This window comes from Lissotriton vulgaris, chromosome 7 (assembly GCF_964263255.1).
Source record: "Lissotriton vulgaris chromosome 7, aLisVul1.2, whole genome shotgun sequence".
In the NCBI taxonomy this organism is placed as follows: domain Eukaryota; kingdom Metazoa; phylum Chordata; class Amphibia; order Caudata; family Salamandridae; genus Lissotriton; species Lissotriton vulgaris.
In genome coordinates, this window is record NC_141695.1 from 1027104315 (window position 1) to 1027130304 (window position 25990).

Here is a 25990-nt window from a genome sequence, read left to right on the forward strand (position 1 = left end):
TATGGCTCTGGCATCTGGGGGATTGATACTTAAATTTCAATTCAGCAATCTGAAAATTGTTTTCTCAGATATCTCCTGGGGGGTCCCTAAATCCTCACCCAGCTACTTTGCACATATAGAACTGGGTCTCCCTTATATTTCCGATACCATAGTGACTGAGCCTATCCTGTTATGGCATAAGTTGTGGGTTACTCCTGAGACAGCTTTTAACTGTAACATAATTTCTGACTGTTTAAAACTTGATGGTAAAAGGCAAATCAAGTGGCTGTCTTATGTGGAAACAATGTTGACAGAGATTGGTCATCCAGAGTTTTTTAATAACCCATCTAGTATGGAAACGATGCCTAGGAAAGCCCTGCGTAAACTAGCAATGGACCATCTAGCAAATAAAAGATGGTCCATGGAAAAACTTTAAAAATCTGTATTAGCTTATCAGCAAATTACCACAGAACCGGGCCTCCAATTGTACCTTGCAAGTGATCTTAATTGTTATACTAGAATGCTTCTCTCAAGGTTCAGACTGGGATCTTTTTAGCACTTAATTACTTTCCCAGCCTGCAATGACTGGTCGAGAGATTTACTGCCCTGCCCCTGTGATGATCTCGCCCCCCAAACTAATATCCATTGTATTTTATTTTGTAAATTTTATGAGGTTCCAAGAAAGATCCTACTTAAACCAATTTTTAAGGAGCGGGGCCTCCGGTCTTGTAGAAACGCCTTTTTTAGACTGCAACGGCTAGAAAATATGGATGTGGTCCACATCCTAGCTAAATTTTTGAAACTTTTGGTAAAATTTAGGAACTCGATGTAATATATGATATGTATTTATGTATTTTAGACTTTTTTTTTTTTACCAATTAGATTTTAAAGTACATGACTTCTCTTGTCTGTAGTTTTATTGCTACTTCTTTTTCCTTTGTCTTTTAATGCACTTGGCACTTTCTGATTATACCCCTGTTTCAAAATACATGATGTACCCATGATGGAAATGCAATTGGCACTTTGTGATTTATATTTGTTTTTAACACTGCTGCTTTTATGATATTACTTTGAATACCGAAATAAAGCTTTTTGAATTTGAATTTGAATTCAGGTCATTACCCAATTTTCTGACTACAGCCCAACTTTTTCCGATGGGATATTGTTATAAAAGTTGACCAATGCATTACAGTGCCTAATATCCACATGGATTTTAATCAATTGATAAAACGTTTCCTCCACGTACATCTCCAGTTTTTTAATTTTCAACATGCTGGAGATGTAGGTACAAAGCCCACCCTTTGCCCTTCCACTTGACCCTTCCACATTTTGGAATGGAATGTTTTGAACCCATTAATGTGTATTATTTCCTTAGCCCATGTTTCCTGAAGGCACAGTATGTCATAGTATAATACAAAATAGCACCATATGGGGTTAGTCAGCTTAGAGCGCAGCCCAGAGATATTCCAAGAGACGAGATTACACATGGCTCGGTCACTGCTAGCGGCGAAGCTGGTTGTTACTGCTATTCCACAAGGTGGTTTGCCATCATTGAAAGATGTTTGATCTTGGCTGACGTGTTCATGGCACTCCAAGGACACACCCAAGTTACAGATAACGTTCCCCCAACATCTTCCCCTGCTCAATATTACCTGGGGGTGAAAGATGGTTATCTAAAACTACACAGGCCTGGTCAGAAATAATTTTCTGTTTGTGGGCTTTGTCACCTCAATCTCTAATTGGGATAAAACTATTTTTTAAAGAGGGAGAACCCAGATAAGTGAGTCAGTCTATGTCTTCCAATGGATTCAGAGTGTCGTAGCGGTACCTGACTGGGACCGCATATTTAGGGTATCTACTTCCTATGAATCTCTCATCTAGGTAAGTAAACCCTAGGCTCCAAGGAGGTTGGTAAAAGTACCCCAATGGTAAGATGTTGATACCCTGTACCATTGCTGATACATAGACATTTGTCATGGCGGGCTGGGATAAGGCTGGTGACAAGCCCCTCCAGGTGTGTTAACCCCTTTCCTGCTGCCGTCGGCCGTTGGCCGTCGCGAGCACTACCTTGCTGGTGCTGCGAACGTCTAACGGCCGACGTGGCCCTGCCCACTCCGCGGAACCGCTGCACTGCGGCGAAATAACGGCCGCGGTTAAGGGGTTAATCTACTTTCCAAGATGGACAGTTTTTGGGACAGAGGGTCCAACAAGAGTGATACCACTGTTTTTAGCCTTTCCCAAAAACACTCCTCGGATGTCCAAGGTGGTACTCTGTCTGATACCGTGGATGCCGTAGGAGAAGGGATTATGGTAGGCCCTTCTCTACAGGGTCTCTCATTAGTTTTAGTTTTACGCCCCAGTAGATCATAATTCTGCTTCTGAGGGCCCCGACCCTTCCTCTTCTTTGGTGGTGGCTCATAACTGTAATCCTGGCCTGTTTTTAGCCTTCTGACCCCTTGTAGTTATGTTAAGCCTGCTTGGTCTACTTGCTGGCTCAGAGGATATGTTAGACTGAAGATCAAGCTATATGGGTAGAGACTGGGTGATTTGGAGAGATATGTCTTCAGAGTCATTTTGCAAAAGGGGCTCTGTAGGTGTAAATCGATTTTGGAAAAGCTGGGGTCCTAACGATAATCTCCACTTTGTAAGCTCAATCTCATGGATAAGTGCTGACTCTGCCCGCAAGAGAAAAGCATCAAGTGTCCCCACAACTTCCTGCCCTATAATAGACTTTTGTTTGCTCATTTTCGGGTTCCCTAGAACTAGAATCAATGTTGGATTTTAGCACAGTACCTTTCACATCGGATGCAGAAACAGATGCAGAAACGTCCCAAAAACAAAATATCAATAATGTGACCCAGCCCGGCCTCTTAAGGTCTCGGAGCCTGCAGCCATTTTTGTAGCGCCTCCTGGTGCTACACGATGACGCTAGCGGCTACGCGCCGCAGGGAGGGCAAGGAGAGCTGGTGGATGTGGTCCCCCCTGGCCCAGCAACAGGAGCAGCAGACAGGAGCAAGCGAGCTGGATCTTACTCAACTGCAATGTAATACTATGTACTGAGGTGCCAAGTGCAATGCTCTCTCTCTATCTGACAAACAGACATGTTATGTAATGTTATTTGACTATGGTAGTCGTAGTTACAAATTGATGAACTAATGTTGTGGTCACTGTAGGTATGCTCTTTTATGCTTTGTTGCATTGTGACATGTTATACCATACCTGACATATGGTGTATGCTTGGGAAATTCTAAAGTTTTTTCCCCATATGCTCTTAGGTTCGGAATCAAATACGGAATGCGCGCTTAACTTACTTCAGTGCTTAAACTTTTTCCTATTTTTATTATTTATGGATGCCAGACTGGCATTATCTATGTTGAGTTATATTGGGTTGACTGGAATACTAGAGGACACCAATTGGGTCAGACCATATTGAGGCGTAACCTTTTGTTACTCATCTGATCTACACCATATTTACCTTCACGGGTCTCCCACCCTGGCGTACTCTCCCTAACATCCCTTGCCCCCATTTGGGCTCTCTGCAACTCTGGTACATACATATACCTAGCTGGTGCTGCCCAAATGTGGGCCTCTTAGGAGAGTACTGTTCCTGAGGATCTTGAAGCCTGATATCAGTGTATGGAATAGAGCAAACACAAGAAGACGATTGATGGAGTGCTGAAACTTTTCAGACACTCACCCCCAGTCACAGATCTGGGCTGAATCCATCTTCGTTCATTAGCTCACTTCGCCACCCCAGTTCAGACCCAGCCATATGCAAATCAGTCTGGAAATCACTCATGCAAAATGCCAAGCCAGGTCTTCCCTGGCCCAGAAACAAGCATCCTGGGACCGGTTTCGGGGTATCACCCCTCATCAGCCAGGCTAGCTTGAACCCAGTGGCAAAGTGAGCAAGGGACCCACGTCTGGGCATACCCAGCCAACTTAGGGCGAACAAAGCAAACAGATGATGGACGGAGCACTAACATTTTTCCGACACTCACCCCCAGTCACAGATCTGGGGTGAATCCATCATTGTTCTTAACCTCACTTCGCCACCCCAGTTCAGACCCAGCCATATGCAAATCAGTCTAGATCCTGTTCTTCATGGGAACAGTACAGCCCGACCTGCCAAGCCAGGTCTTCCCTGGACCGGAAACAAGCATCCTAGGACCGGTTTCAGGCTAACACCCCATATCAGCCAGGCTAGCTTGAATACTGTGGCAAAGCGAGCAAGGGACCCATGTCAGGCCATACCCTGCCAACTTAGGCGAACAAAGCAAACACAAGGAGATGATGGACAGAGCACTAAAACATTTCAGACACTCACCCCCAGTCACAGATCTAGGTTGAATCCATCATTGTTCTTTACCACACTTCACCACCCCAGTTCAGACCCAGCCGTATGCAAATCAGTCTTGACCCTGTCCTCATGGGAACAGTGCAGTTCGAACTGCCAAGCCTTCCCTGAACCGGAAACAAGCATCCTGGGACCGGTTTCAGGTTAACACCCTTCATCAGCTAGGCTGGCTTGAATCCAGTGGCAAAGTGAGCAAGGGTCCCATGCCTGGGCTTACCCTGCCAACTTAGGGCGACCTTAGCAAACATAAGGAGATGATGGACGGAGTGCTGAAACTTTTCAGACACTCACCCCCAGTCACAGTCAGTCAGTCAAGCATGCTTTATTCGACGGTTGTCATAAAAGCATATAATACTAATACAGTTTATCGAAGAATAAAACAATAAATGAGGTTAAAATTACATTCTCATACAAAACATTCTCTTGATATATATACAATGTACTTCAAGGGAGCTAAAGTGCATAGACTGGGTCCGGAATTTTATTGGTTGGCCTGTAAGGGGGCTTGCCCTTGCAGCAATTTACTTCTTATTGCCCAAGCCCACCCTAGAAACTTTGCCACAGCTATAACCACAGGTTGAGCGGTACAGGTACAGATGATTCTGGCAGCCACCATCTGGCTCCTAGTACCCAGTAATTTACACATGGGAGTTAACCATGTCCTGCGAGGTGCTACGTACACAGGACAAACAAACAGTAGATGGTCAACAGTTTCCCTAGGGGCCAGGCAACCGGGGCAGGCAACCTTACCCCCACTAGACCACCGATTAGTAAACACTCTGACTGGTAGGCTTCCGATTCTAAGTTGAAAATAAAGCTTGCGGTCTAAAGGTTTTGTGATAACATCCCAGAAATCTTCAAAACTGGCCGCATCTTTAAGAACCAGGAAGGTGCCAGTCAATGAAAGTGGAGCAGTATTCCTATAGGCTTTCGCGGCAACTGCCTCCGAATACTGGGTTTTTAAAACTTTTTGGGAAGGAAACCTAGCATTTACGGGGTTTTCCCACATTTCATTCAGGCCTAAGTTCAGTAATACCTGACCAATCTTACATAACCACTTAATCTTATGAAAAGTGCCCTCTTAATTACATCCATAAGCCCTCTAGCAAACACTCTCAATTCGGGTGTTATCCATAACCGCCTCCAGTATAAAACAGGGCGCAAGGAAGCAATTAGTGCAATTGGGCTTAATCCCAGATCGTAAAACAGGGGACACATTGGTGTGCTCTGGGGTAACTTAATAAGATTTCTTAAGAACCGGTTTTCAGAGGATGAAAATTTCCTTAGGTTCTCAAATCCCCAGATCTCCACACCATATAATGTGGAACTGACAACTTTGCCATTATACACTGTTAGGACCAGACCTATTGGCTTGGTAAGAGACCTAGAGTGTTCCAGACTCAAAGCTCCAACAAGCTGGCGATGCTTGAGAGACGCCAGCTCGGTCTGTTGCTTCCAGGAAAGGTCGTGTTGGATGCAAATACCCAAATAATTAAAGGCTTGGACCTTCTCGAGTGGTAATTTATTCATAGTTACAGTACCCTTGAAGAATTTTGATTCGTTAAAAGACATACATTTTGACTTTAAAACGTTCACTTCCAAACCTTGGGTGGAACAAAAGTTTTTAAAAATTCCCAAAGCCTTTTGCAATCCACTCGGGGTTTTTGCAATAATCAGACAATCGTCGGCAAACATTAAAATGGGAACTTTAGCAGGCTAATTGGATAATAATTACCAGGTAAAGATTTATCCCCCTTCTTGAATACGGGTATGATTTCAGCTCCGTTCCATGATTGGGGTATAGGGGCTCCTCTGGCTATTGCATTTGCTAACAGCAGTATGTACCTGCCCGAAGAATCTTTGTCGTGCAAAAATAAGTCAGCAGGGACTCCATCTATGCCTGGTGCTCTTCCAGGGACAACTAGATTTAGGGCAGTAAGCATATCACCTAGGTTGAATACATCTTCTGTGAAAGATAGATGCGGAACCTCCATGATTGTGCTTAGTTCCACACCCTTAGCATATTGGGGTTTAAAATAGGCCACCCATTCATTTTGTGCCACCCAATTTAGTGGTTTATCAGGATTACCCTCACTTCCCCATTTGAGGACACTCCAAAATCTTCTTGGGTCTTTTTGGGCACCTGCTTCTTTTAAATCTTGCCACCTTTGCTCGTCCAATGCACGCTTGGATTTAGAAACGACATTCTGATATGCCACCCTGGCAAGCCGGACATTTCTATTTGATTCCCTTTTTATTGCTCTACCTAAGTCCATTCGAGCCTGCCGGCAATCCCTCGTGTACCAACGTGGCGGGTGGCAGGCACGATTGTCACTCGGCCTGCATGGCCTAACAAAAAGGCTTCTTAGGTCGACAAAAAAGGATTCATGTATTTTGTACTCCTCTCTAAAGCCAGGACCGAGGCCCCTTTGATGGCCTGCTTTCCCAGGTCACATGTAGCTTCTGAAAACTTGCTTGATATAAAATCTATGTGCTCATGGCGCTGTGCGACTTTGGCCCATCGAAGATGGCGCATGTCGTTTGAAATGACTATGTCAGTTGGTGTGTCTTGTCCCTCGCCCCTGGCATCGGTGGATACCTCCCAATAGGTCAGGGACATACATAAGGGGTTGTGATCGCTTCAACCCTTTCGACTAATGACTATCCACATATCCACTAGATGTTTCCATAATCCCAGACTAATCAGGATATAGTTGATTCTGGAAAATCTCCTAAAAGTAGTGGCCCCTAGTTTATCATGCGGGGTCCTGCCATTGATTGCTCTCAACCCTTTATTAAAACAAAATGAATTTAACTGAATTGAGAGTTCGGTCCACCTTTTAACTGGGTCTAATTCTAGCTTCGGAACACCCCGCTCTCTATCTTCCTCATCCATGATGTTCCAATCGCCACCTAACAAGGGCTCAAAAGTCGTGTTAAAATCACCACCTAGGATAATATGTGAATGCTGAGAATAACAATCAATACATTCATCCAGGCGGGCTAGAACTTCCGAGTTCTTACCCCCGTGCTCCGTGCATACAAGTTATAAATATGGACTGGTTTTTAATTTCTAAACTTGAGAGTGAAAATCTGGACGTCCCTGTGATTAGAGGGAAGGGGCTTAATAATAACATCAAGATCCTGGCTAACCCAAATTGATAGGCCACCCGATGGGCGTCCTCTACCTCCCTTTACTGCATGGACACTATAATTCAGGTACCCTGGGAAATGCAATGCTTCTAGCAACCAGGTTTCTTGGAATAGACATATTTCGTGTTGATTAATGAATGAAGCCATTCTGGTGATTCTGCTTTAGATTTCAGGCCGGCCACATTCCACGATAAAATTGAACAGGACTTGCCAGGCTCAGTTAAGAGGCTTGCATTTAGATTCAGGTTAGTATTCATATCTGACATAGAGTTAGTCAGATCCACAGAAGCATGCAAAGATAATGGTATTGGGGCGGGACCCTGGATCGATACTTCAGACTGGGATAATTTTTCTCTACCCAGGCCATCAGCACCACCTGCTAGGGCCGCTTTATTCAATAGTCAATCATTGCAGTCCAAGTCAGAACTTCCTTCTATGTTCCCTCTTGGTCGATTTTCACAGTGCATTGGCCATTTCTGTGGGGGGGATGATTTCATTTGTATTCTGGAATAGTCGGGGGAACAACTCCTAAACTCCAAGTGGATTAGATTTTCTGCCAACTTGGTGTTCTTAAGTATTAGCTCAATTCAATCGACTAAGTCCCCTTGGGATGAGAGCCGCTTGGTGCTAAGGATATCATCCCTGATTACAGATCTACAGCCCCGAACGTATCTTATTTAATGGATTGCTTTATTTGTTAGAGATTCGTAGGATTCCAGGGCCTTTTCAGGGCTCAACTTGGGGATATTAACTAGATAGACCGCTGGTGTGTTGCTTAAGTTAAGACTAGGGTTAGGAAGGTGTTACACTTTGAGCGGGTAGGGACGCAGCAGTTATGGGCAACAACCGGGCTCGGGTTAAATGCGGTTTTATTGACGCTAGTAAATGGTCAGTACAACTCTTTCTCCCGGGTGGGGGCCTCCGTGGGGATCTGCTTCGGCTTCGTCTCCGATGGCGGCTTTTCTCCTTCTTGCGGAACCCTTCCGGACTTCTTAGGGGTGGTTCTTCCTCTTCGGAGTCCGTCGCGGCTGGACTTGGGGCTCCCCAGTAAAGTAAAGAGAAAACAAGGACGTTGTGAGACTTCTGTCCAAACACGTCTGTACAAGGTAAGGGAGTGAGGGGGTTTTCACCGGTGCTCTACTATATAACAGTGCACTAACGTGAGGGAGGGAGTAAGTGCACAGGGAAAGGGTACCGGGATATCAGGCGTCCCGTGATTGTGTACCTAGTGTACCTCTACTGCCTACCCAGCCCCGCAACCGGTCACGCACCTGAGTGAGCCACGCACCTCCCCTGGGTGAGTGGCTGGGCGGCTCGCGGGAACGGTGGCCTCCTGGCTTTCCAACGTCCGTAGCAGACGCCGACTCCGCTTCTGTCAGGTGACTCGACTCCTCCGGCCTCGGATGTTCCTCGCCGCTCTCCGCCTCCTTCAATACTCCACGATCCTTCCTCCGATGTTCCTCTCCTCCCGATATCCGCACCTCCTGACTCCGTCTTCGCCTCTTGTAACCCCGCACTCCAAACACTCCTCTCCTCCGACCTCTGGGTGAACAAGCACACCTGCGTCTCCGAGGGTTCACCTTTTGACGGGAATGCGTAGTAGGCCGGCTCCTCCCACTCCGCCTCCTTCCACGACTTAAAGGGCCATTCCTCTTCTTCCGGATCAGCAACACTTGCCTCAATGTCCTGCGGTGAGGGAAGAGAGAGAGGGGGGGGTGGTAAAAGTGCAATGTCGTTCTCCGCTAAGGTCTGCAGACCGTCCCGCGGGATTCTGGTAAGGGTAGGCGGCGGGGACATGCCACATACATGAGTCCCGTTACAGAAGGGGAGTACCCCGGCTCAACATGTCTTTTCCATTCTTCTGAAGGCTAACGGTACTCTGTTGCGTAGTAAAACTACCATTGGGTATAGAGCCACCACCCTTCTTCCCTGGGTGATTTCCCCCCACAATTGAAGATATTTGCCTGGGACCGTTGGCAGATTTGTGATGTGTTTGTGGTACACCCTTCCCTGTTCTAGTCACCTCACTATGTGAGATACCTGTTAGAGCAACAGTGCTTTGCTTGCTTGGGGGTTGGGTACTACGTTTTACAACTTCAGTTGTCTGGGATCTACTTACTCCATTACCTTTCATAGTAGCTACACAAGACGAGCAGGAAACCAAAGCCGGGCCAGCCCTGCCACGGTTTACTGCATCAGCAAGATGATCTAGTTTAACTTGCATAACCTCAATCAATTTACACAACTGTTAAACTACTAGGGATAGTGGATTAGTGGCTGCCTCTATTTGTGCGAGGATACCAGGAATAGCTTGCAGCTGAGATTCGCCCTCACTTCGAGAGGTGTCTTCCAGGGGAGCTTCTGGAGCAGGATTACTATCACAATTATCAATTTGCGCCAAAACTGCGAATTTGTTTTTACACAGCAAGACTGGTGGGTTAGGCAAAAGGAAAATCAAGGGAGAGGGGTTCTGAACTTGCTCTAAACCCAAGGTTTTACATGTGTTCACCCCTTCAATAGCTTGAGAATTAGCACTACCACCCGCATTCAATTTACTTAAAAACTTTTCAGGAATTACCGATACACTCCTCCTAGCCCCCTTTCCCTTCAATTACTTCAATGTTGCCTCCACCCCCATAGCTCTTCCCACTTGGTGGGGGTTTCGCAGTCAAAAGTTCCTTGCATTCCTCAATCAGATCATTGATGCGGTCCATCACACAATTTCACCCTGCGTGAGATGTGGGTTTCTTTGGGGGGATTGGGGAAGATGGCTTCATTTTTCTAGGTTTTTTACCACCCCTTGGAATAGTGTTCGTACATTCATTCGCATCCTCCGCGATTTTCCTCTTCCCCATAGGTTATACAGTTGGGCACGAGTTTATGCAAAGATGAGGGCACAGTACCTTAGGATAGAAATCTTTAGCTCACGTCGCCAACCCAGTTCAGACCCAGCCATATGCAAATCAGTCTTGATCCTGTTCTTCATGGGAACAGTACACCCCGACCTGCCAATCCAGGTCTTCCTTGGACCGGAATCAAGCATCCTAGGACCGGTTTCAGGGTAACACCCCTCATCAGCCAGGCTAGCTTGAATCCAGTGGCAAAGTGAGCAAGGGACCCATGTCTGGCCATACGCTGCCAACATAGGCGAACAAAGCAAACACAAGGAGATGATGGATGGAGCGCTGAAACTTTTCAGACACTCAGCCCCAGTCACAGATATGGGTTGCATTTATCATAAGGTATGCCCAGACGTGGGTTCCGTACTCGCTACGCCACCAGTTTAAAGTTATCCTGGCTGATGAGGGGTGATTCCCGGAAACGGATCCCAGGATGCTTGTTTGCCAGTCCAGGGAGGACCTGGCCTGGCAGTTCAGGCTGGACTGTTCTCATGGGGAACAGGGTCAAGGCTGATTTACATATGGCTAGGTCCAAACTGGAATGGCATGGCAGGCAAAATAACAATGGATTAAACCTAGATCTGTGACTGGGGGTGAATGTTTGACAATGTTCAACATTCCGTCTGTCAATTTTTTTGTTGCATTGGTGTATGGAATACCGATACACTGAGGCTAATGAGTCACTTTGGAACACAATAATAGTCCACTGATGATACAGAGTCCCTGGTTGGCACAATATCAGACCACATATGTTAGTACGCCATGGATGAGCATAGCATCAATCAAAGCAGAAACTACCAACCTTAAACCCTCTGGCCCCACGAAGAGAGTGCCCAACAGCGACATCAAACGAAGTAAGAAACCTCAGATCATGAACCGTGAACTTCCCTTAATACCTAGAGCCAATTGTGTCAAGATGTGCCTTTAACACCATGTAAATCCTTCCACAAATCTTCCCTACTGTCTAGTCCTACCTCAGAATCAACAGGCCATGCTCGCCCCTGACAGGCCTCAAGTGGATGATGCAAATTGTGGATATGTTGGGCCTCACTCTTTGCACTCCAAAAAGAGCAAATGATCCAAAAATCAACAGGAAAACATTTCCTAAACCTTCCACTGTGGATCCCATTGATGGTGCTGGGTTCCCTGATTCCAACTTACTCTGAAACCCTAGGTCAAGGGACCGTTGGGGCCTGCTTAGTATTGTAGACGAAAGAAATAACTTTTCACATCAGGTTCAGAAGCATAATGATTTATGACTCCGAAGAATCGCAGACTCCAGGTTCTAAATGTAGTGGGTTTATTACAAAGCCAAAAATAGCTGAACATACAAGCACCTCAAGACGAGGTTGTAGAAATACATTGGAAATAATACAAAGCCGAATCTATGTGCAATGTTCAATCTCTGGATCATGAAAAGAATGACGAATTCCAAGATCAGAACACAGGCAATAAGTGCCCCCACTTAAATATAAGACTTCATGGGGTTTGTAAGTATAAAGCATTAGTCTGTCCCTGCAATACCACTAACGTGTCACTCCTACTTAGCATTTCCCAGGCAAGTCAGGAAACGGTGTCAGCACATGAAGATTTCCTAAGAAGTGCACTCACGTTGTATGGGTCAAGTAGCCAAAGGCTACAGAGCTCGTTCTAAGATGCTACTTCCTTCACCATCATTCTCCTCTACTTTCTCCTCCTTTTCTTCATCTCGTTCCTCACCCCCCGAGGCATGGTCCCTAATTCCATCACCAAAATCATAAGACACACCCATTACACATCGTCTGATCGCCTCATCCTGTTTGGCACCTCCTCATAGGTGATTTTCTGCTCAGTTTCGATACTCCCAGCTCCTGGCTCGATGACCTCGATTCCGAGGCCTTCTCCAGTGAGAAAGAACACCGTCTCACATTATCAACACTCCCGGTACAAATGTATCCTCTCCTCCCTGAACCTAGCTCCTAAAACAAAAGCGTTATTCAATCTAACAAAGATGAAATTCTCCACCTGCAACAGAAATGTGAAAAAAGAACAAATCCAACATGCACATGTAATTCAACTATTACATCTCTAATACAAGACCTTCAGGGAGAATGCATTTCAGGCCTACAGAAATTGGCCACCATAAGAAAATAGCACATAGGCCTCACGAACCACATATAAATGAACTCTTTTACTGAGCACTTCTAAGTCAACGCGTTACATGAGCACATCAAATACAGGTATAATTGTGAGCAACCTACACAAATTGTGAACAGTAATATTTCAGCTAAACACGTGTATTGCAACGTTAATTTCTTCACGTTTATGTGAACTATAAACCTAGGACATCACATTTCATACTATTACAGCACACATTCTACAGTTCCATGTTAATACGACAAAAGAATAAATGTAAGTGAAAACTACTTGTGATAATGATGCATCACTACAATGAAAAGAGCACAATCGTGCTCTTACACCATTACATTAGTGCAACAAGCACTCCGCTGACTCCCGATGGTCAGTTGCTCTGCCTTCAAGGCACTCGGCTTTGCCCACACAGCCACCCATAGCCAAGGCCACAGCTAAAATAAATCAATGATGGTAGGCATGTGTGCAACAATCTCCCTGTCTGCTTCATTCCACTCCAAGAACAAGCACAACTATACAGTCATGGAATCAGGGGGGCAAACAAGGGTGGCGCCACTGCTTAGGGCCTGGCATGAGGCAATAAATAGATGGGGGAAACCGGAAAGGGGTGCTCGTAGATACACAGAAGCCCTCCCCCTCCACAAATACCCAGTTTTTACAGCATGAGACACTCTTCGCGACCATTTCCGTCAACTTACACAGCCAGCTTTCTCATCCCTCTAACCATAGCGATAGGCCCCACACACTCCCGACCAGGCCTCCACCGACCCCTGCCTGCATACAGCTTTGCCCCACTGCCCGCACACCGTCCCTCCCCTGCATTAATATCACCTGTGACTCTCCTTTACAACCTCCCGAACTGCAGACCTACACCTTACCACCGCTCCAGCCACCTGATCTTTACCGACGCCCTCTTACAAACCTTGGTTTCAGCCATGCCCCACTCTGCCCTTCCCTCTTTTTCCCCAATCGACCCAGTTTCGCACTTCATTCCCATTTCTGGGGGTTATGCACTAGCAGGACGGTTACCTTCACCTTAGTAGAGAAATCAAAGGGGAGAGGAAGAGGTGGTGCTGTGTGGCACCGAGGTGGGCACGTCCTCCTCTTGCGAAAGTAACAGTAATCAGAAAGGTCCACCTCGAAGAGGGTTAGTGTGTATCCTGTAGACTATGGAGTACACACACTTTGTTAAAATACCCCTCACACACCAAAAGGGCCCTTGGTGTCATGCTTCATCATCGAGGTCTTCCCGCCCGGCTGCCGGACGGGGTAGTGCTGCGACAAGCGACTATGCTGGAGCACCTTTTGAATGTGGGTGCTATGTGATTGAATTTGAGTGAGTGTCAGTGGGGTCAGGGGTGATAAAAAAGTGATGTTAAAAAATACCTGGCCTAGTGATAGAAAAAACTATTTAATAAGCACTGGCTGGTATTGTTGAAAAAGTGGTATCGGAAAGGGTAAGCGGGTTAATGGGCTTACTTTCCTGTGCGGGTCAACATGTTTCGGGGCGCCATGCCCCTTCGTCAGGACCGGGGTAAGAGATGCCCCTGTCACTCACTAATGTATCGCCACAATAGGGTGTATGTACTAAAAAAGTGTAGAAAAGATCAATGTGTATTGATATACAATTTATATTTTAATACACATCCCTTGCTAATACTAAGATACTAATGTAGTATGCCTGAAAGACAAGAGCACGGTATTATTAATGCGCGGATCCCATAGCGCTATTTTCTGAAATACTTGTAAGAAAAAGGACAAACATACATGTAGCAGTAGTCTCGCACTAGGGAACCTAGGGAGCAGTCCATAATTTCTATATTGATGTTTGACTAGGCATGGTTAAGCACACACACAAACTAAACTCACACATTATATACATATATAGTACAGAAAGTTCAACTGGAGAGAGTCTGTACTTATTCTCAAATACATACTTATTAGGGTGAGGAACAGTGCCTCATGAGCCAACACTAGATCGAAGGGTATTTGAGGGTCCAACTGCAGGTGAGACAAAGGTGAAAAAGGAAAGGCATATGTAGAGGGTTTTAGTCCCAGTATACTGATGGTAAGTATCTTAAAGTTGTGATAGTGACACCACATATGCCACTGTCTTTTAGTCCCTCCTTTTCGGCTATGCCGTACTTACTCAACCCCCAGCCTCGTTGTGCTTCCTCCTCTGTCCGTGGCTTCCATGATAGTGAGGGTGGAAGCTGGGGCGGGTGTTTATATAGCTGTGTTAATTAGTAAATTAGGGTTGGTCTAATTGCTTAAGGGTTTATGACTCCGAATAGCTGTGCTCGAGAGGAAGGGTGCCGAGGTCCGGTTTCCACGGTGGCCATTGTTAACTAGTCACCGATGTTGTATTGGCATAGGGAAGGAGGGTGGGTTCCAATGTGCCCTGTGACTTATTGCCATGTGGATCGCTTTTTAAAGTTAGGTAAAAGTGGTTCGGGAGATCAGTATTCTATCTGGGTGCGGCCGCTGCCTATGGCGGAGGAGTGTTGCCGAGTCGCGCATGCGCAGTGGCATGTTGACGGACCGAGAATGCGCGGAGGAGTGGGTAGAGCACCGCGCATGCGCGGACCACCGGGGTGTGATGCGCGATGTTCTCGCTCTCTATATCCCTCGGTTTCCAAAGCAAATTTGAAGACATTCTGATGTAGGCAATGCAAAGGGTGTTATAATCCATATTAGAGTTATTTGACGGGGGAAGTGAAGAACGGATGGTTTTTTATATAAATAATGCTAGTGTGGTCTAGCAATATTGAAAGGTTGCAGTTTTTTTTTAAAAAGGGGGGAAACAGTTCTTTTACAGGCATAGATGGTGACAGCTGATTGGGCAAATGTCATCTTATAATGAAACCTCGTGGAGCTGGTCATGAATTTAAATGGGACCAAGGTATATCATCATTTAGGCCGGTGTGATGTGTACCTAACAGATGCACCCAACGTTGTTCCTTTGTTAGTAAGTCATTGTCATTCTTGAAAACTTCAATGACCGTCCATTTCAGATCATGAATACTGTGACCCTTTGTCACATAGTGTGTCGCCATTTTTGTCGTGGTTTTTTTGCCGCGCACATTGCTGCGGTGTTCGTTCATACGGATTTTCACTGGTCTGCTTGTCATCCCTATATATTCTTTCTTACAGGGACAGGTGATTAGATAGACCACGTTGCGACTATTACAATTGGTAAAAGCGCGTTGTTCCCATGTGGTTTGATTGGAGAATGTGATTGTGCGACTTTTTTGTGTGTACTGACAAGACGTGCATGAGCCACATGGGTGGTGGCCTCCTACTTCAGTAAGTCTGGTGGGGGCGTTGGACTCCATGTTCCTAGGCCTTGTGTGGACCAGCATATCTTTCAGATTTTTGCCTCTTCTATGCGAGAACATGGGTTTAGGGAAATCAAGATTGCCACAGTTTAGCATTCTCCAATGCTTGTTAACAATTTTAGTGATGTTGATTGAGTTAGTGTTATATGTTGTAACACAGATGGGTCTTGGGTCAGGCTCTTTGTTACAAGTTTCTTCTAGTAGGGCCTCTCTGTTGTTGTTGCGGGCTCTCTTTTGGCCTTTCTTGATAATAGCCTTTGGATAATTCCTATCCAGTAATCTGCGCTCCAGATCTGCCGCTTGGGTCTTAAAATCCCTGATGTTGCTGCAATTGCGTCGCAGTCGGAGGAATTGCCCATAGGGTATATTCTCGCGTAGGTGTCGAGGGTGAAAGCTGTCGAAAAGTAACAAGCTATTTTTAGCTGTGGGTTTGAAATGTGTGCTTGTTTCTAGTTTCCCATCAATAGGGAAGATGTTAAGATCAAGGAACACAAGGTTCTCTTTGGAAACCGTGTGGGTAAATTTTAGGAACCGATCTTGTTGGTTTAGCCATTCCATAAACAGGTTGACTGAGTCCTGATCACCCCTCCAGATTACTAGCACATCGTCAATGTACCTCTTCCACATTACTACATGGTTTCTGTAGGGATTCCAGTCGCTGAGGATCTTGGACGTTTCCAGGTGGTGTACATATAAACCTGCCAGACTAGGGGCACAGGTGCTGCCCATGCTCGTGCCATGCTTCTGTAGATAGTAAGTGTTCTCGTACTGAAAGTAGTTTTTCTTCAGTGTTAGAGAGATGCACTCAAGTACCACCTGTCTTGGTGTGTGATATTGCCAGGGGGTGGAGAAAAGAACTTCCTCTATTATCTCCAAGGTTTCTTTGTGGGGGAGGCTCGTGTAGAGACTCTCTACATCCAAACCTACCAAAAGGTGTTGTTCTGGGTCGAACTGTATCTCTTTGACCAGCTGTAAGACAGCTTTCGTGTCTTTCAGATAGGTACTGGTTGCTTGCACAATGGGTCTGAGAAACGCATCTGCAAACTTCGACAAGGGTTCAAGGATTGAATTGATACCCGATACTATGGGGCGTCCAGGTGGATAAGGGGCAACCTTATGAATTTTCGGTATCGTGTAAAAGTACAGTGTTTTTGGGTTGTCCTGAATCAAAAATTCACTCTCTTTTTTAGAGAGCCAATCAAGTGCTGTTGCTTCCTCGACCATTATCAGGATACAGATTCTGACCTCTTCAATTGGGTCATCTCTCAGTATTTCATAGTTGCGTCTATCTTCCAACAGTTTCCTACATTCCCGATCATAGTTTTCGTAGGTCTGTATAACTGTGGCCCCGCCTTTATCGGCTGGCTTAATCACGATATCTTGGTTGTTGGCAAGTTTATGTAGTGCAACTCTCTCTGATCTGGAGATGTTCTGGAATTTGGTGCCTGTGTCTGTGGGCAGTTTATCTAGATCCTCCATAACCGCTTTCTCAAAAGCCAGGAGTTCAACCGGTATTGTGGAGTCTAGTGGGGTAAAGGTGGATTTTTTCTTTAGTCCCGTGTCAGATTGGTCAACAGACTCATTCTCAGAGTTCTGGAAGAATGCTCGTAGCCTTAATTTTCGCATAAACTCTTTCATTTCTTGACAGATTTTGAATTTATCCATTTTGTTGGTTGGGACAAAACCCAATCCCTTTGACAGGACTTTCTCTTGGGCTTCTGCAATTAACAGAAGCCCAAGAGAAAGTCCTGTCAAAGGGATTGGGTTTTGTCCCCGAGAATGAGTCTGTTGACCAATCTGACACGGGACTAAAGAAAAAATCCACCTTTACCCCACTAGACTCCACAATACCCTTAAGCAATTAGACCAACCCTAATTTACTAATTAACACAGCTATATAAACACCCGCCCCAGCTTTCACCCTCACTAACACGGAAGCCACGGACGGAGGAGGAAGCACAACGAGGCTGGGGGTTGAGTAAGTACGGCATAGCCGAAAAGGAGGGACTAAAAGACAGTGGCATATATGGTGTCACTATCACAACTTTAAGATACTTACCATCAGTATACTGGGACTAAAACCCTCTACATATGCCTTTCCTTTTTCACCTTTGTCTCACCTGCAGTTGGACCCTCAAATACCCTTCGATCTAGTGTTGGGTCATGAGGCACTGTTCCTCACCCTAATAAGTATGTATTTGAGAATAAGTACAGACTCTCTCCAGTTGAACTTTCTGTACTATATATGTATATAATGTGCGAGTTTAGTTTGTGTGTGTGCTTAACCATGCCTAGTCAAACATCAATATAGAAATTATGGACTGCTCCCTAGGTTCCCTAGTGCGAGACTACTGCTACATGTATGTTTGTCCTTTTTGTTACAGGTATTTCAGAAAATAGCGCTATGGGATCCGCGCATTAATAATACTGTCCTCTTGTCTCTCAGGCATACTACATTAGTATCTTAGTATTAGCAAGGGATGTGTATTAAAATATAAATTGTATATCAATACACATTGATCTTTTCTACACTTTTTTTGTACATACACCCTATTGTGGCGATACATTAGTGAGTGACAGGGGGATCTCTTACCCCGGTCCTGGCGAAGGGGTATGGCGCCCCGAAACATGTTGACCCGCAGAGGAAAGTAAGCCCATTAACCCGCTTACCCTTTCCGATACCACTTTTTTAAAAATACCAGCCAGTGCTTATTAAATAGTTTTTTCTATCACTAGGCCAGGTATTTTTTAACATCACTTTTTTATCACCCCTGACCCCACTGACACTCACTCAAATTCACTCACATAGCACCCAGGACGGCCCGGGACCAGGGTTCGATTCCCGGCACGGCAGGTTTCTGGACCAGGGTCAGCGGACTCGATAATTCTCTTGCCTCGGTGCACACTCTGATCAGCGTTCACACTCGGCAACTCTGGGCATTAGCTTGCCTCATCTTCACTAACGGCCCCACCAGACCGCCGGGGATGCCTGGTCTCACCCTGGAGATACCCATTAAGGGACCATCTCTCAGGGAAGCCAGGAAGGGTTTCTCAGCGGTCGAAGCGCCTTGGGACCCTCCGGGTAAGTAGTGCGCTATATAAATGCCTATACATTTACATACATTTACATACATTCAAAAGGTGCTCCAGTATAGTCGCTTGTCGCAGCACTGCCCCGTCCGGCAGCCGGGCGGGTAGACCCCTATGATGAAGCATGACACCAAGGGCCCTTTTGGTGTGTGAGGGGTATTTTAACAAAGTGTGTGTACTCCATAGTCAACAGGATACACACTAACCCTCTTTGAGGTGGACCTTTCTGATTACTGTCGGTTACCTTCACCTACACAAGGTAGCAATTCACAGATATTCATACAACAAATTGGGAACTAACATCTGAAACACTTGGTTAATTGATGTGGCACTGCACTATCATCATCGTCGTTCCACTAGACTATATAAGCATACTCCAGGCAGCTAGTCAAGATAGACTGCAGCGCCTTGGTAAGAAGTGGAGAGAACATGAATGATCGATAGAACACATTTGCTTTACATTAGTTTATTCTTGTGGCTGGCTGAAAGGGCAATGGTTATGAGTGTGCGAGTGGCCTAACTGGGAAGAGTTGTGGTGTCCTGCCTGATGAATAGTGGAATGCACTCCCCCTAATTCCATGGACATTTAACAATTGTTTTTTCCAAACGGTTTTGATTGGGGTTTTCAAGAAAAAAAGTTGATAGTAACTAAGCAGTGTACTGTGAAACGGGGGCGACACCCAAATGTGGGCCACTGTTTTCGGCGCGAAGGGGCCTATTTCTGATCCCAATCCCCCCCTGCTTTCAAATACTGCGTTCAGAATTCCAGATGTACAAACATCCATTATGTTTGATTTTTTAATAGACTCTAATGTTGTTCAATAATTATCTTGACCACATACAGGGATCACATAACAACTGTCTTGCCTCTTTTTTACTGTCACCAGCATGTTTAAAAACTATCACTTTTAATATGTACTTCTCAGTGCAGTGCTACAATGTGATCTAGTAATGTGAAAACTTCCACATGTTACAGAAATACACTTTTTAAAAAGACTTGTCCATTGTTTACGCGATTGTTGTTGAATGAGTTCTATTGTAAATGTTTTCAGGGCTCGGCAAGTACACGGACTGTCTCTAAGAACCAAGCCGAACCCCAACTCGGCTCTCCCTATTTATTTGCTAGCTCCCCACCTCTAGACTTTAGGCTGTGTGGGACCCGGCCTGCACGACAGGGACTTGGGTTACTTACGATTCGGGCAACTCTGGGAATCACGTGACAAACAGTAAAGGAGTCGCGTTGCTAAGGGTCATTTCTCTAACGGGTAGTCGTTTCCCTTTAACGGTGAGACGAACTTATGTGACGTAAGACGTCTCGTTGCGTGCATGTCGCGTAGAGACGTAGTAGCCGGTTGTGTGATCTCTGATGGGAGCTGTCGTTCTTTGAGTTAGACACAAAGATCGCTATGGCGGCTCCTATAGATATGGAGCTGAAAAAGGTATCGTACTGCTATTTAACTCTGTTTTAATTACAGATTCGAACGACCGAAAGTATATTCAAGCTTAAGTACCAGTACCTTAACCTTGTTCCAGGCACAAGATGTCTTGTATTTAGCCATCTTTCATACCGAAACCGCATATAGCAAATACTCTAGTTTGATATACGTTAAACCCAGCAAAGATGTATACCGCACGTATTTTTCGTTAAGCCCCCCTCCCCATCGTTCAACCAAGAAGCATCTCGCTGTGCCCCACGTGTCTGTGTGTGTGTGTATATATATATTTATATATATATATATATAATCTATTCATACATCCCACGTCCCCAATTCCCTGTTGAGCCTGAAATAAGGCACACGACCCACCTGATGGACGCGTTCTGATTTTCATTCAACTCGGAAATCGTGCGTGGAACCACTCTCAATTACTCACGCGTGTTTGCCAGTGTGCCACTGCCTCGTATGTTAATCTTAGTTAGTTGTCTCCACCCAACAGACAAGACTAAATACCTTTGGTGCACTCCGGTTTCCCTCATATGGCCAGTATGCAGTGGGGTGAACTCCAAGGCCTGGCTGGCGCAATTCAAGACCCCCAGAGTGGAGGTGGACCTCTGTAGGAATGTAGCTGCTGTGAAGCCAAACTACCCATGTTCCTGATTCTTTTGTTTTAGTTCTTAATTGTGTGAGAGGTTTATCATGCTGAAAGCTCCCTTTTTTTCCAGTCAATGAGACTATTAATTGGTATTAAGTACTTTCAGTATCTGTATTTTCTCGTTTTAGAGGGTTGACGCAATTAGCTTTTCAGTGTAGACCTAAACATCACTCCTCTGACAGTCCTAATATAGCTGGTTATTAGCAAGTGTGCTCAGGGCTCGAAAAAATCCTGAAAATGTTACTAGATCTGCAGGTCTAGTGGCTTAATCTACTTGACCTACTTGTAACGCTCTTGACCCATAAACTGGCTTCAAATGATGTGATCGAGGGCAAATCATTTAGTTAATTGAGCCGCCATTTTGACATATGATCGCACCTTCAAATGCTGTCTGCTTTTACCAAAAGTTCTTTAATTTGATTTCGTAGACCTAAACTTTTTTCCCTATCTAATACACATCTAGCCACATATACGATACACATTAATAGCATTTTTATGAGGGTGGGGGCAGGAATATTTCTCAAATCATGGTTAAAAACTATCACTTTTAATAAATAACTAAAGCATGAAGTGGTGAGCCCACTGTCGTTTGTAATAGGCCGATTTTAAATTGAAATGACCACAAACTTTCCCACTGACATGCAGCTTTAATGCAAAGGTGCTGATGTTTCTAACCTCGAAAGGATGATGCACTAAGTAAGCCCACCAGTCATTCCAATAAATGACCTGCAAGTTTCACAGAGATTTCAACAGCCTGCTGTGGTGTTTTTTGCCATGCTGCTTCCCACAGCCTGAAAGCTCATTGCTGGCTAACATGTTCTCTTCAAGCTGGGTTGGCTGTAAAATCCTCCACTCAACCAACTTTCTGAACTAGTTGACACATTTCATGTCACTGGTTATGCAAATCTGAAAACAAAATCTTAAGCCAGGCCTTTGATAAACTCCTTATATCACCACCCTCCCTGGCAACTCTTTTGTACTGTGCTCTGAAAACTCATTTTCAAAAATTTAGCATATGCCCATACCATTTCACCTATTTCCTGTCTTCTCCTGCTATCTCAAATTGGCTTTGTCCTCCGTGTTGTAATTAAGCTACTGCATTCCTTTATCCTCTCTCTATTAAATAAATCATGTATTTCTTTAATGTGGACCCATTATTCTTATGTACTCATCTTAGAGCCACACAGTTAACTGCTATATTCCTGGTATTGTAAAATGATGCCTGTTTCGATGCCTTACCGGTGACAGTAATTTAAAGTTGCTGTTTAAAACCTCTGGTGCAAATTCCTTGGACTGCAAATAGCAGGAAAAAAGTCATTATTTTCCTCCGTTTGTGCCCCCCCAAAAATATCATGGCATCAATACTGTTCCTCAGAAAAAATAGTCTAATTGAGCAAAACAGACAGCGTACATCTATCCTAGCTTATCCACAAGTCAAATGAAGACAGTCTACTTGACGCTCTGGCGTGGGCAACTGTGGAGGCTGATTGTGCATAATGTTTATTTATGGTTTTGTGTATAATTAGTAATGTATAGTTTATTTTAGAAATGGCATATGCTTATTATGATGTTTGATTTTGGGTACTCTTTATAACGTTTATTTGTTTCAAATGTTGTGCCGAAGAACGTATGGTTTGTTTGCCATTGGTTGGATGCATATAACATACATGGATGCTTGTAACGTAGATATAAGATGTAGCTAGATAAAAGTCCACAAAACAAAATGCCGACCATATCTAAATCTAGCTGTAATGCTTCCACTGAACAATTCTTAATGGCTATCAGGTAGTGTTTTCCAAAAAGTGCTTTCAACTTTACACAGTGAAATGATAATCAGCCATTTTATAGCATTCAAAGTAGTATTTTAGAATGCCGGTGCTGTATGAGGTATACATGTTTAGTAAAGCATCCATTTTTTTGTTTACTTAAGTAACTGAAGAATCAAAGTAATCAATTTCCTACACTTCTAGATGTAGCTGCCTGGGCTTTAGCACATTCTTCAGTGGTGTAGCTATTACACTATTTCAAACAGGCTATCATATCTTGTTTTTTCAGAAGGTATTAGGTTTATAAAAAAAAGTAGATTCTTCTGTAAGTACCCCACCAAGGTGTAACTGTCTCACCCACTTTGCGGTCATGATTGCATCTTTATTTTATTGCAGCCAGTGTTGTCATATTGCAATCAAATCCTTGTATTAGAGGCCCTGGAATAGTCTCCAGGGCTGATTTGGCTCTTGACTGCCCTGACACATGGAGCCTATGGCTAGAAACTCAGACTCCATTCAGGCATACGTTACATGTTTGCAATCTTAAGAAACTATACCGCCTTCTGCTAAGTTGCTAAAGTTGGGGGAAACTGGGAAACCTCTGGAGCAGCACAGAGGTGAAGGAGGGACTGTGCAGCCGGGGGCTGTCGGAGTGAAGCGTGAGAGGCAGCTTCAGGGAGCACGGGAGTGGGAGAACAGCCGCTGTAGCCGAGGCAGGAAGCAGAGCTTGCCTCACACCCCTGCTCTTCCCCGCTCAGTTCAGGGATTCTTTCCCGAGGCCAGAAAGATAGCGTCGCCATTTTTCCCACCGGAGAGGTCGTGCTGCACAAGAACTGAAAGGCGCGGTGCCGACCAGAACCAGCGGCTCCCTCATCTGCCCTCTGCCTCACTAGTCACGCACATATTTACCTCCGGCTCACCGGAACCCGGGGCGTGAGCACCAGCATAACACTTTTTCCACTAATCATCACTAATCGTCACCTATTGCCCAGTGCAACGCAGCCTACCACGCATTATTGACCGTGTATTATTGAGCGCTAATCTTACTGGTGCCTGCTGCTACATCGCACTACTCTTACCACCACTGCCAGGAGAGTCATTCGAGCATTCTACAGTCCCGGTTCTGGCCGTGAGTGGGGGGACGCTGGCCGGCACTACAAGCCCCAGCAGTCTTTGCAGTGCGTATGCCCCCCTGCACATGCCTCAAGTGCCGGGAGTCGCTTAAGAAGACCGTAGGGCTCCCGCAGCGACAGGTATTTTCTTGCCAGGTACCATAGTGTTATACCCCATCACAGATTAATGCTGCTTCTGTGCGCGTTGAGGTGGTACTGGTCCTTATTTTTACAATGAGCAAAAGTAAGGGGTCTGTGGGAGTTACAGGGACACTGGATGCATTTATTATTAGGGAAGAATCACTGCTCAACCATGAGATTGAATTTACAGAGAGAAGGTTATCGTTAGACCCCGCCTCCCTCATTGGGTATTGCTGCTCCAACCATCCCTCATATTTACAACAAGGGGTGGTGAGGGACAGAGTCTCTGAATTAAGCAGAAAGCTCTCACCCAGTCAAGAGATCAGGGCTAGATCCAACACCGTTTTTTAGCTCACTGCACCATCCCAGTTTCAGAACCTGGCTGTATGCAAATTAGTCTGTTCCTGTCCCAGTGCATGATGGGAACAGGGCAAACCAAACTACAAAAGCCAATTCTTACACTGGGAAGGAAACAAGCTCCCGGGGACCGGTTTCTGGCATTACAGCCGTCTTCGGCCCGGTTTGCTTGAATCCTGATGGTGCAATGAGCAAGGGTCTCACATCTGAGAATATCCTTCCACGCTTAGGGTGGACAAAAATATTTACAACAAGGGGTGGTGAGGGACAGAGTCTCTGAATTAAGCAGAAAGCTCTCACCCAGTCAAGAGATCAGGGCTAGATCCTACACCGTTTTTTAGCTCACTGCACCATCCCAGTTTCAGAACCTGGCTGTATGCAAATTAGTCTGGGAACGGTCGCTCCCTTCTGCCCTCGCTGCCTCCTTCTCAAAGCTGCCTGATATCGTGTGCTCTACGCTGGTGAGCTTTCCTATCACCTGAAGCTGCTTGCTCCATTGTATCTGCACGCTAGCCTGCATAGCGCCGCTGGCCTCACTTAGCGCTTTAACGTGCCTGCCTGCCTGCTTGTGCGCTCAATTGTTATTGTATTTGTTCACTGTGTGTTGTGTTAAAATATACCTTTGCCAATTACCTCCGCATCTCCCCCAACCCGGTCTGCCCTCGCGTTGCAGCCGCCATTTGCTGTGCTGTTGTTGTTGTCTTGCCCTGAGCCCGCCCCCTCCACCACGCACCCGCCTCCCATCGGACCCTCCCTCGCCCCTCCCCCTCCACCATCCATTTATGACAGTTTCTTCCGCGCGCAGCGTTCACGCGCAGCGACCGCGCCCAGTTCGCGCCGAAGGTGCGCCAAAGGTAAGCCCGTCTACGCCCGTCCGCGCCTGGACCGCGCCCAGCGCCATTCCCCCTGCCCCTCGCGCTGCCCAGTCCCCCCGCATTACCTACGATGCCGCCATCCTCCTAGCCCTGAACCCCGGCCGCGCCCCCACCTGCGTCCAAGCCGCTCCCGGACACACCCATGGCCCTTTTTCCTGTTATTCCTGCAAATTCAGCGGCACCGACAACATCCCCGCTACGACCACACCACAGATTCCCGACCCCAACCACCTACAATGCATCCTTCTCAACACCCGATCGGTCCACAGACACGCCATTGACCTATGGAACCTACTAGACACCATCTCTCCAGACGTCGCCTTCCTAACGGAAACATGGATGAACGCTTCCTCCGCCCCTGACATCGCCATCGCTATCCCTGATGACTATAAGATCACACGCAAGGACCGCACCGACCATACAGGAGGTGGAATCGCTATCGTCCATAAGAAAACAATCCGCATCTCAACCAGCTCTGATGCCAACCTCGCCAACTCCGAACACCTTCACTTCCAGATCCACATCGACCCCAAGACCACACTCAGAGGCACCCTCCTCTACAGACCACCAGGGCCACGCGCAAAATTCAGTGAAGACATCACGGACTTCATCACCCCACACGCGCTCCCCTCCAAAGACTACATCCTTCTGGGAGACCTCAACTTCCACCTTGAAAAGATCAACGACCGCAACACGGCCAC

General features: G+C 45.7%; 1 protein-coding gene across 1 annotated transcript in view; it reads left to right on the top strand.

Annotated features, from left to right (window-relative positions):
• Window positions 1-20163: 20163 nt before the first annotated feature.
• Window positions 20164-25990, top strand: part of PFDN1 (prefoldin subunit 1) — an 87456-nt gene continuing 81629 nt past the window's right edge. Inside the window, exon 1 of the mRNA XM_086928839.1 lies at window positions 20164-20386. Coding sequence (XP_086784965.1) covers window positions 20354-20386 — 33 coding nt within the window. The 5' untranslated portion in view covers window positions 20164-20353. The remainder of the gene's footprint in view (window positions 20387-25990) is intronic.